Source organism: Eleutherodactylus coqui, chromosome 3 (assembly GCF_035609145.1).
Source record: "Eleutherodactylus coqui strain aEleCoq1 chromosome 3, aEleCoq1.hap1, whole genome shotgun sequence".
In the NCBI taxonomy this organism is placed as follows: domain Eukaryota; kingdom Metazoa; phylum Chordata; class Amphibia; order Anura; family Eleutherodactylidae; genus Eleutherodactylus; species Eleutherodactylus coqui.
The window spans coordinates 167,458,695-167,472,319 of NC_089839.1; the positions used below are offsets into that span (position 1 = coordinate 167,458,695).

The 13,625-nt window shown below is 45.1% G+C and overlaps 1 protein-coding gene across 5 annotated transcripts in view; it reads right to left on the reverse strand.

The window, feature by feature from the left end:
* The window catches only part of PHF2 (PHD finger protein 2), a 227,324-nt gene extending 216,685 nt beyond the window's left edge, over positions 1-10,639 (reverse strand). For all 5 annotated transcript variants that reach the window (XM_066596505.1, XM_066596503.1, XM_066596502.1 and 2 more), the window contains exon 1: positions 10,341-10,639. In XM_066596505.1, coding sequence (XP_066452602.1) covers positions 10,341-10,438 — 98 coding nt within the window. In that variant the 5' untranslated portion in view covers positions 10,439-10,639. The remainder of the gene's footprint in view (positions 1-10,340) is intronic.
* Between the last annotated feature and the right edge of the window lie 2,986 nt (positions 10,640-13,625).

Consider the following 13,625-nt stretch of genomic DNA (forward strand, 5'->3'; position numbering starts at 1 on the left):
AGCATTGTGCACTTTTCATCAGTACGATGATTGTAAGGTGAACTTAAAATCCATCGTTCAGCCAAAGGGAGAGAAAGTATCTCTCAACAGACTGCAAGCTGTGTTCTCTGCAGGAGGCTGCTTTGTATTCTGCCAGCAGCAACAACAAGAACAATGCAGATGTGTGCAGAACCCAGCCCACATGCTGGGCTCTGCAAACAGCTCCTGGAGGCCCTGTGTATCTCTCTCCACTTGAAGGATGGATTTTAAGCTCACCTTAAAATCATTGTTCTGACGAAAAGTGAACGATGGCCGCATTTACACGAAACGATTATCGCTCACTTGCGTGTAAATGGGCCTTTAGGTTCAGTCTGTGAGGGATGGGGTCCTCCCCTTAGAGCTCTAACTGAAGTGGTGATGATAATGCCATGCATGAAGGTGCATTAACCCCAGAAAACAATGTCACTATGTCATATTCTAGATAGATCAGCAATTCACATCTGAGGTTGGGAGTCTGAGATGAGAATGGCTTAGCAGGCTCTTCTTTTAAAGATGACTATTCTGCCAAGTGACAAATCAATTTAAGACACTGCTCTAAGGACATGACATATGGCTTCAACTATGTGTGGTGTGACTACAGTGGAGGCTGGGCAAGACTTGCAAAGAATCCATATGCATCATCTACAGCCTCCGCATACATAAACCATATACTGGGGTGGAAATCCTTAAATGGCAGAGCTGATCAGCTGTTTGAAGAGGCTTGTGCAGCCTGTTTATACAGGCAGATTAATTGTTCGTAATTTCGTTCAGAATTGTGTTCGCAAGTCGTTTACTGCACCAGTGAATGGGACCAACAGGATGATCGCTGTTTACACGCAATGACGTGCAAAGGAGCGAACAGTTATTTTTATGCTTGCATAAAACGAACAAGAAACAAACCAATTTTCCAGCGTTGTTCAATCGATGGCCGTGTTTACACTGAACAATTATCGTTCAAATTTGCACGATCCAATCATTTTTGAAACAACAATCGTTCTGTGTAAAAGGACCCTCACCGACGCCAAAGTCCTACCTTCACTTTAATCAGTTAGCAGCAAAGACACACTTGTGACGGACAATATGCCCAGAATCCACATACTACGTATAATAGTAAAGCCTTAAACAGTTGTCCATTCAGGACAGCCCCTCTCTCTACTTCCTGAAAGGCCACCCATTTCTTTATCCTTTACTGCATCTGGGCCCTCTTCTTTGTGAGGTTACCCCTCTAGAAGACCAATATTCCCAGTGGTTTTGGGTGGTCCTCTAGAAGAATTGCACTGGTCATATGGATGTAAGAGAGGTCCCCCACTTAGTAACCCTTCAATTCTGGTCTGTTCACATCCCATTACCCATTCCGTCCAGGGGATCAGTCAGGCCTCATGTTTACAATCCCAAAACCGGAAACCCTGGATGAAACCTCTCTATGCCGTTCATGAAATCTGTTCTCCATTCCAACAGGTCGCTGTTCATTTCCAACATGTTGTGCTTACAATTCCAATCGGCCCTTTGAAGGCACCATAAGGCTGGTGCGGCCCTCGGTGCAAATGAGTTTGACACCCCTGTATTAGAGTATTCGGTGTGACTTTGTACTACCTAGTTGATAATCGACTTCAGTGGGTGGGCCAACTGTGAACCGGATGTGTGGCCACACCGGTAGCCAAATTCTGGCAACAGCAGAGCAGCCTTATGAAAGGTTATTGCCCTGGGAGGTCCACCCTTTAACCTGTTCTTGGCTGTATGGCTATTTCTGTTTTATCCATTATAATTTAAAAAAATTAGGAAAAACCTAAAGCGACCCTATGATCCTGGGGACAATGTTTTCCAGGGACCAGGGGGAATACATTACCTGCTGCCTCCTCTATGATCCATCTTTCCTGGGGCTCCTCAGTGGTCTTCCAATATGGGCACACCACTTTTGAAACAACTCAATACACACTATACACTTCTCTGCTCATGTGGCACGGCAACGCTGGAAGACCACCGAAGGGGCCCCAAGAAAGATGGATCCGTGGCCATATGCACATAGAGGAGGCAGCAGGTAATGCAAATTTTTGTTCCATTGTTTTGAAGTAGAGATTCGCAAGGTGAAATCCACAGACCCTTTACATGGGTGCAAGCTCCAGTGACGGAGGGTGACGACAGCAGTAGTACGTGTAAGAAAAGAGTAATTAAGGTATTTTTCATGGAACTTCATCATGTTGATATTTGAGGCACAAGCATATTATAGCATTGTACTAACTTTCACAACCACATAACAACATCGCCATAATTAAACTGCAAAAAACAATTAGTACAATTAGTTTTCCAATTAAGGATTTCCCTGGATTCCATCACCAAGTTTAAAAAGAATCAGAAGCAAATAGCAACCGCAGCGAGAGAAACAAATGTAGCGGTCTCCGGACCCGGGACGGTGGCAGGACGGGCGTGCAGAAGTGCCAACCACACAGTAATTCCTCGGACGCTACATAATAATTCTTTTGTTACAGATCGGACAAATGCAATCTGTTTTCTATATGCCGAAGTCCTGGAGAAGCCCTGTAATACATGCGAAATGTAGTCCTATTATATCAGCCGCTAGCGTGTCTGGTCAAACTTCTCAGAAGATTGATATAGGAAGCCATGTACCTGTTCTACATCAATTATCTTACAGCTCCGGATACAAAAAGCCGCTTCCTTCTTTCCAATAACCACAAAAACTTTCACTCAAACAGGAGAAAACTAGTTCTCGTCTGTGTCTAGGAGTAAGTATTTCATGAGGCCCCATAGTATGGTACATAGAAGTAGTAGGGACTCTGTGCACCGCTATACAGGTATGTTCACAGCCGCGTCTAGGAGAAAATACTCAATGAGGCCCCATAGTATGGTACATAGAAGTAGTAGGGACTCCGTGCACCGCTATACAGGTATGTTCACAGCCGCGTCTAGGAGAAAGTACTCAATGAGGCCCCATGGTACAGTACAGTGGTGGCGAACCCATGGCATGCATGCCAGAGGCGGCATGCAGAGCCCTCCCTGCCTGAACGCGCCGTGCAGGTATCCACTCAGCGGTGCTGATAGCGGCACTGATCCTGGCACACACTGTGACGTCAGTGTGCAGCCGGGATCCCTTTCCCCCGTCCCCTGACGTCGGAGGCATCAGGCAGCACACTGACGTCACAGAGTGCAGCCAGGATCAGTGCTGAGCAATAGAGCAGCGGCGCTTCGACGAGGAGGAGGTGGTAAGTATATGGGTCTCGGGGGGGGGGGGGGGGCACTATTCCTACTGGGGGCCGCCGTGGGGGTCACTATTCCTACTGGGGGCCGCCGTGGGGGTCACTATTACTGCTGGGGCCACAGTTGGGGTCACTATTGCTGCTGAAACCACTGTGGGGAGTCACTTACTACTGGCGCTACTGTGGAAGTCACTATTGCTGCTGAGGCCACTTTGAGGGACACTATTACTGCTGAGGCCACTGTGGGGGTCCCTATTACTACTGATGGGGTCACTATTACTGCTGAGGCCACTGGGGGGGGGGTCACTATTACTGCTGAGGCCACTGTGGGGGTCAATGTTACTACTGAAGCTACAGTAGGGGGTCACTATTACTGCTGGGGTACATTAACATGTGGCGGAAATGCTGCAGAATGTCCTCAGCAGAAATTTCTGTGGCAAATTCCGTGGAATTTCTGGTTCAAAAAAGCAGTCAAAATCTGCACGCTGTCTATTTTGAAGCAGTCCTGTCCTTTTCATAATGACGGAGGTAAAAATCATATGTTGTGATAAGCCCCGCCCCCTGACGTGTTGGCACTTTGCGATAAATAAGTGGGTTTTGGGTTGCAGCTTGGGCACTCGGTCTCTAAAAGGTTCGCCATCACTGGTATAGTACATAGAAGTAGTAGGGACTAGTAGGGACTCAGCGTACAGCTATACGGATATGTTCACAGCTGCGTCTAGGAGAAAATACTCAATGAGTCACGATAGTATAGAACATAGGCATAGTAGGGACTAGTAGGGACACTGTGCACCACTATACAGGTATTTCACAGCTGCGTCTAGAAGAAAATACTCAACGAGGCCCCATAGTATGGTACACAGGAGTAGTAGGGACTAGTAGGGACACTGTGCACCGCTATACAGGTATGTTCACAGCTGCAGCATTGTAGGCTCCGTTCACACATCAGAATCCACCTCATTCTACCAATCCCATTGGCTTTAACACTAATCCGTGCTGCAGCTCACGCGGTGCGTTCTCCATGCCGTGGGGGAAAAAAAACCTGACATGTCAATTCCTGGCGCAGGAGCCTTGTCAGATAGGGGTAAATCCACCACAAAATCCCAAGAAACGGTCTCGAATTTCTACTGCAGATTGTGTGGCCAATCCAATGCGGGTTTGCCACACCATCTAATGAATATGGCCTGCCGAATATTACTCACACTGGATGACGTATTGTTGTCAATTTATTACTTTATGTCCAGAAGGAATAAAAGAGGAACGGCACAAACCAGGAGTTCTAAGGAAATACAGTCGTTGAATTGATACTTCACGGGGAATACACATATTTACTAAAACAGACAAGTCAGGAGCGGTGGCGGGTCCTCGTTAATATTGATGAGATGGTAATTAGATATTCCCTTCATGTCTGATCTCCGGGCCCCCCGCTGAGGCCTATATATATATAATGCGGAGATCTCTAATTATGTTTAGGAGCTATAAGAGATAGGAACGTCACCACCCTCAGCATTCGCTGGAACATATATTTTGGGAAACGTACAGTAAGACGCCTCCATCTCCGGCTTTGATTTTAGCCCCCGAATGTCACCGTCATGAATAAAATAGCGAACTATAATAAAAGCCATGGTTGCTTACGGATAGAATCCGTGACATTGAAGTCGACCTCCTTTTCCACAGGACACGGCATCTGCTGTTCCCTACACGCTGCTGCACATGCAATGCACCATATCTGCCTCCTAGAATCCGGCAATAATGGGGGCAATCGCCAATGTCAGAGGAGGCAACCAGCAGAAGAAGAGGAAGCATACATGGACGAGTCCGGACAAGCTATGATGAGCTGAGAACAAGCAAGTCAGCAGTGCCGAGCCGTCCGTATATAGTCGCCCCTTCCGTAGACAGCCGGCCCGTCCGTATTTGGTCGCCCCTTCCGTATAAGCCTGACTCATCACTGTATACCCGGCCCATCTGTATATACGTATATAGCCGGCCCTGAGAGTATCCGGGCACACGACTGGTAATTGCTAGTATCAAAGAAGATAGAAGCAAAGCGAGAGAAAACACTGTGACCTCAAAAGAACCGTAAGACCTTCCCAGGAGGCATCACCCAGAGTAGGCGGCAGTTGAAGGGTTAAATTATTGAGCCAATGTCAACTTTTCTATGAGCGATTCCCTAACAACTCTTCCCTATTAATCTCATTGATCCAGACCAGACAGAAGACGTTGGAATAAAACCAATCTGCTTATACTGGTGGTATGGTTGTGGAGCAGAAGACGCGACCATTCTCATTAGTTGGCGCTTTATGGCGCAGTACTTTATCTCCATGGTTGGTAATGTGAGGCACAATGTACCGTACGGTGACTGAGAGCAGTATAAGAGCAGGATCAATGCCATCACAGAGACGTAATGGACGATGATATGTGACCTGTAGTCATTCCGAGGTTTTATGGCCCTCTTTGAAGAGTTCTCAATGAGCACATCGCGTTCTAAAACTGCCGGGCTTAAAGGGCCGCTACGCTGAGGTTTTTTATATTCATTCATGATGTATCTCCCACCCCCAGTATATATAAGTGGGCTAGTGTTACCTTGGTCAGGTACTTCATTCTGTCAGGGACTCCCGACCTCCTCCTACTCCTCCTCCTCCTCGGATGGTCATGTGATCTCAGATCTGACAGCTCAGATCTACTTGGGGTTATGTGTTATCAATTGAAGTCAGTTTCACACTAGCGTTAGGGTCAGTTTGGGAAGAGAGAAACTGAAATAAAACGGAAAACAGAATGATCCGTTTTTCCTTCATTGATTATAATGGAAACAGAGGTTTGGTACGGTGTTAGTTCCCAGCAAGAGAAACCACGTCATCTTGTAGATATGATACCTTTTAATGGCTAACAAAAATACATGATGTTATTGCGAGCTTGCAAACCTCTCGGGCTCTTCGTCAGGCAAGATCTATTCCATTTTTTTGCCTGACGAAGAACCCTGCTTTGGTTCGCAAGCTCGCAATAACATCATGTATTTTTGTTAGCCACTAAAAGGTATCATATCTACAAGATTACTTGATTTCTCTTAGGGAGAACAATCACATTTTTCCCTCATTGATGTCAATGGGATTTAAAAAGAAAAACAGAAGCCTTTATTCAAAATCCATTGAAATGTTTTATATCAGTTTCTCTCCTCCAAAAAGCAGCCTTATGCGGTTACATGGATCTACTACAAAAACTGCCTCTAGGGGTATACAGACTCTCCTTTTAGTTACTGATGACCACACAGATATAATAAAGGAGATCACAGCTCATCCTCCTGACTGTATACTTTCAGTCTGCAGCTTATTTAGGTGAACATAGAAGCTAATGACAAACTGTCGCCCCAGCAGACAAAAATGGTATAGCCTCAGCTAATGCTGATGCATCATAGGATAGATATGAAACAAAGTAAAAGTCTCATCCTCTGGGTGATGGCTGATAAGCATCAGACAGGGGGCTGCACTGCCTGAAATACACAGAGGAGATGCCCAGAGTGTGACAAGCATGAAATAATGAGTTTTCACCAGAGTGGCCCTTTAAAATACGGTCCATGTGTGTGGTGATGCTGTCAATGGACCTCATGCCGGTGCCTATATAACACAGCATGCAATATTACACATCACAATTCTTTTCCTACAGATTGCATAGGGATCTAATATCCAGCATGGAACAATGCAGACACCAGGCGTCATATCCGTACAATACGGACCTGTAACACAGTAGCATGCATGAGCTCTATGTCAATGCACTCTATTACCCAAGGTCTGGAGGACCTTACATGTACTGAGGAGCACAGTCAGCCATTCTATGGACAACTTGTATACGGACACAGCTTATCCATATACTGTATTGCAGTAAGTGTATGTTCACACGGGGCAGATTTGATGCAGAAGAGCCAAATCTGTGGCGAAATCTGCAGCAGCAAATCCGCATTGTGCAGATTGGGACTCTATGTCTTCTCCCGACTCCACTGAAGCATCTTGTCTGGTTCCCCGCCGGTCTCTTGGCCTCCAGCAATGATGTCTAAGCCCATGTGATTGCTGCAGCAGTCACATGTCAGTATGACACATCATCACTGGAGGCCGGGCGACCGGCGGGGAACCAGACAAGATGCTTCAGTGGAGTCGGGAGAAGACGCAGCTGAGGATAATCCATGGTTTCTTTTATTTCACGGCAGATTTTGGTGCGGATCCACAAGTAATGCACAACTGGAATTTTTTGCTAATTTTGATTACTTCATTAAACTCCATGGGGAAAATAACCAATCCACAGCATGAACTGACATGCTGCAAATCATGGTACGTACACAGAGGGCGGATTTGCTGCAAAGTATCAGCAGAGGATATTCTCCTGCAGCATCAAAAACTGATTTTGACGCGCTTTTTGATGCAAAATTTACCCTTTCATTTGAAGACGTCAAATCCAACCCGAAACTCCGCTGCTATAATGATGTGCTGCGATTTAAGTTCCACGCTGATTTCGGCAGCGATATCTCCCACATTGCTGCTGTTCTCTGTGTGGAACGTCCACAAGAAAAATCCACAGCCAATCCGCCCCGTGTGGACAAACCCTTAAAATCCAGCTGGCAAGGTCAATTGCTGTAAATCCCATCTGCGCTGCTGCGTACTGTCTGCATGAAAATCCACAGCGTATCCGCCCTGCATGAACATATCCTAAATGTTATCCCACGGCTGGGTAAACGTCTGCACGCTCCACAAAGTAGATGGATATATATTTTAGCATCCAGGCAATAGACATCAGTGGAAAATAACTCAAAAATTTATGCCAGCGGCAAATTTCCAGTTGCATGGGCTACCGGGCTCCTGATAGCGGTCCAGCACCAAACAGTGCCCTGACACAGCCCTGGTATCTCAACTCACAGAGCATATGGATACATAGTGTCACGCGAGTATACAAACAAGCACATTATACAAGACTATAGAAGATACAAGTTCAGTTGGTAGGCACGGGGTGCAATCCAGAAGCTGGCACAGCGGGCATAGTTCACCCAGAGCAACTAGGATGAGGCAGCTATCACAACGCGTTTCACGGTGTAGATCAGAGGTATATTGTACATCACAACAATTTCCTGATATATACCACCGCCATATAGCTGTACAATGGTGTATATTATATCTACACACACACACAATGTGATATACTGTACATATAATATATATTATATATACACACACACATATACATACACACGAGAGATAGATAGATAGATAGATAGATAGATAGATAGATAGATAGATAGACATAGATATACAAACACACACCATGTGATTGATTTAGATATATATATATATACACACACACAAGCGATAGATAGATAGATAGATAGATAGATAGATAGATAGATAGATAGATAGATAGATAGATAGATAGATAGATAGATAGATAGATAGATAGATAGATAGATAGAAGCGTTAGATGCATTGTATGGTTATAGACATAGATATAAAAACACACACCATGTGATTGATTGAGATATATGTATATATACGCGCACACACACACACAAACGATATACTTTTTTTTTTTTTGCACATGGACCAACATTGTAGACCGCACTATTCTGTACAGCAGACATATATATGACATATACCGGTCTAATGAGTAAACGGTCCCTCTCGGGGTCTATATGGCCGCGTTTATCTCATACGGCAAGCGGATGATACATAATACGGTGTGAAGACATGGGAAATCAAAGAGGAGAGCGTTCGTCTTCTCGCCGCTTTACTTCAATTTGCTTCCAGAACTGCATCCAGTCGATACGGCCTTCAGCTTATAAGGGGTTAACGCGTTTCACTCAACAATATGATCCAAACTCTTTTTTTTCCTTGTGCCCCCCGTCTTTGCCCTCTACCACCACATCACCCATCGTCTCCCCCCAGCTGGCACACCATCCTCAGGACCGCTGAGGGAATCACCTCTTGATTGCAGGAGAAATGTGACAAGCAGCTTCCCCGAGTGCTTCCGACCGGCGGTGATCTACGGCGCCTCCCGTCACTGACAGGCTGCATACATCTCCTGCCACAACATAAACACTGGCAAGGATAGGGATGCCCCTCTCTTGTCAATCTACAGTGGGCACATTTGGTTTTTTGCCCTGGCGGGTACTAATCAGTGTGGCAGCCGCAATCCTCCTGGCACTTGTCGCCTGGGCAGAGTGGCACTTGTCTGGGTGCGGGCAGGAAGTAGTTAATGGAGCACAAGCTCCTTATTGTTTGCCTGTCAATGAAGCAGGCAGAGCGCGACCAGCTGATCCCCATTCACCGCCACTAGAGCCATTCACAGCACAAGCGGGCAACGCTTCCTCCTGATGGTGCCCTCCACAGCAAGGACCGGCGTGCCCGCTGCTGCCAGCTGTTGGCATACAAGCCATACTGACCGCCGGACGCACAAGTTTACACCGTATACTAATATATGTTCGACCCCTATATCGTGTAAATCAGATACGGTCCCAAGCCCGTCGCGACGATAGATCGGCTCCAAATATGACACGTCGAGTGTACAATATCATGACGGCGGAGGGCGATGGGACGGTTGGGATCCGTTTATAGGGTTAAAAAGGAAGCGATGGGGAAAGTCGTACGTCGCCGCGACTGTCACGGATTGGGATGAATCGGCGACGGGGGTCTCGGCTGGGAATACTCAGCGTTGTGAGGAGAGCGCTCGACGCCAGATAGAAAGTCCTGCGAGGAGAAGAACGGGCTAATAACTCCTGGAGGGGAAGAATCGCGATATGGCCAACAATAGGCGCCGACATGTCAGAGAGGAGGCTGCACAATGCCAGCAGGAAGCAGAAGAGGAGATGGAGGCAGCAAAACAAACACTAAGAATCCGGAGGCTCTCCGGCACACACACGGTTAATCCCTCAGCAGCTTCCTTTCTGCGTGTGTCGCGACCAGAGAGCCGCGTATCGCGACATGCAGGGCGCCCGTGACAGCCCCCCTCCTTCCAGCAGCACACAATAGGCAGCCGCTGACAATAACCCCCCAGCAGCAGCAGCAGCAGCCGCGGCGGCGGCCCCCGGGCGGGAGGCCTGCGAGGAGAGCCGCCCGCTCACACACCCGCTCCTACCTGCCGTGAAACCAGTCCTTGCAGGCGTCGCACTCGATCATGAAGCGGGTCACGTCGTAGGGCAGGCGGCAGATGCAGTACACAGGCACCGTCGCCATGTTAGATCCCCGCTCACAACAACACTCCCAGGGAGGGACTGACAGGACACCGGGGAAGGAGGGAGGGAGACGGGGGCTACACGGCGGCGGCGGAGAGGCGGGAGGACGAGCCGCCCCCGGGACTCCGGATCCGGACACAATGCGGGGAAAAATGCGGGAAAGTTTCCGTGGGCTCTCCCCGAGCTCCTCCCGGATCAGAGCGAGGGAGGCGGCGGCTGAGCGGGGCTCGGAGCGGGGACAGGCTTTGTCTGTGTGCCCCCTGGTGACAGCTCTACACAGCCCGGGTATTACACACTGCACCACACACTGGATATACCACACGGTATATAACATACTGCAATCTATATGTAACACTGCACTGGATATACCACACTGTATATACCACACTGTATATAACATACTGCAATCTATATATAACACTGTACTGTATATAATATAACACTGCACCACACACTGGATATACCACACTGTATATAACATACTGCAATCTATATATAACACTGCATTGGATATACCACACTGTATATAATATACTGCACTCTATATATAACACTGCACTGGATATAGCACACTGTATATAATATACTGCACTCTATTTATAACACTGCACTGGATATACTGCAATCTATATACCACACTATATATAACACTGTACATAATATAACACTGCACCACACACTGGATATACCACAGTGCAATCTATATATAACATTGCAATCTATATAAAACACACTTTAACACTGCATTTGATATACCACACTGTATATAACACTGCAATCTATATACTACACTGGATATAATACGGTATAACCCTGCACCACACACTGTATATAATATACTGCAATCTATATACAACACTATAAATAACACTGCACTGGATATACCACACTGTACATAATATAACACTGCGCCACACACTGGATATACCACATATAACATTGCAATATATATAACACTGCACTGGATATACCACACTGTATATAACACTGCAATCTATATACTACACTGGATATACCACACTGTATATAATACGGTATAACCCTGCACCACACACTGAATATAACACACTGCAATCTATATAGACCACTGCACTGGCTATAACACTGCAATCTATATACCAGACTATGTCTAACACTGCACTGGATATAATATATAACCCTATACCACACTGTGATCTATATATGACAATGCACTGGATATAACACTGCACTGGATATACCACACTGTATATGGCACTGTAATCTATATATAACACTGGATATAATATAACCCTTTACCACACTGGATATAACACTGCAATCTTTATACTACACCGTATATACCACACTGGATATAACACTGCAATCTATATATAACACCGCACTGGATATACCACACTGCAATCTATATAGAAAACTGCACTGGATATACCACACTGTTTATAATATACCCTGCACCACACACTGGATATACGACACTGCAATCTATATAGAACACTGCACTGGATATAACACTGCAATCTATGTTTTACACTGTATATAATATAACCCTGCACCACACACTAAATACAGCACTGTATATAACACCGCAATCTATATACTACACTGTATATAACACTGCAATCTATATACTACATTGTAACACTGCACTTTATATACCACACTGCATATGGCACTGCAATCTGTATACTACACTGTATATAACACTGTACTGTATATGCCGCACTATATTACACTGCACCACACACTTGATACAGCACTGCACTAGATATACCACACTGTATATGGCACTGCAATCTGTATACTACACTGTATATAACACTGTACTGTATATGCCGCACTATATTACACTGCACCACACACTTGATACAGCACTGCACTAGATATACCACACTGTATATGGCACTGCAATCTATATACCAGACTATGTATAACACTACACTGGATTATATCACACTGGATATAATATATAACCCTATACCACACTGCAATCTATATATGACAATGCACTGGATATAATACTGCGATCTATATAAAACACTATATATAACACTGCACTGGATATACCACACTGTCTATGGCACTGTAATCTATATATAACACTGGATATAGCACTGCAATCTATATACTACGCTGGATATACCACACTGTATATAACACTGCAATCTATATACTACACTGTATATGGCAATGCACTCTATATACTACATTGTAACACTGCCCTTTATATACCACACTGCATATGGCACTGCAATCTATATACTACACTGTATATAACACTGTACTGTATATACCGCACTATATTACACTGCACCACACACTTGATACAGCACTGCACTAGCTATACCACACTGTCTATAACACTTCACTGTATATACCACACTGTGTATAACACTGCACCACACACGGTATGCTGCACTGTATATAACACTGCAATCTATATACGACACTGTAAAAAACACTACACTGGTTATAACACTGTATATGACACTGCACCACACATTTGATACTAGACTACATTGTATATAATATGACCCTGCATCACACAAATGATACAGCACTGGATATACTACACGGTATATAATACTGCAATATATACTGCACTGGATAAGGCACTCTGTATATAACACTGCACCACACACTGGATACAGCACTGCACTGGATATACTACACTGTATAAAACACTGCAATCTATATACTACTCTGCAGGGGTGTAGCTGAAGGGTCATGGGCCCATGTGCAGAGACGTAACTTGAAGCTTATGGTCCCCAATACAAAAACTGTAATAGAGCACCTAAATATAGTGCTTCATTCATAGTACTGGGCTCTGTATATGAAGGAGAGGCCTTATGGGCCCCCAAAGGCTCTTGGGGCCGGGTACAGCCACATCCCCTATAGTTATGCCAGTGCTGCACTGTATATAACACTGCAATCTATATACTATACTGTATATAACACTGTACTCTACATACACTGGATATAACACTACTGGATATACCACACTATATATAACACTGCACTATATATACCACACTGTATATAATATAACACTGCACCACACACTGGATATACCACAGTGAAATCTATATATAACATTGCAATCTATATAAAACTATATATAACACTGCACTGGATATACCACACTGTATATGGCACTGTGATCTATATATAACACTGGATATATTACACTGCAATCTATATACTACACT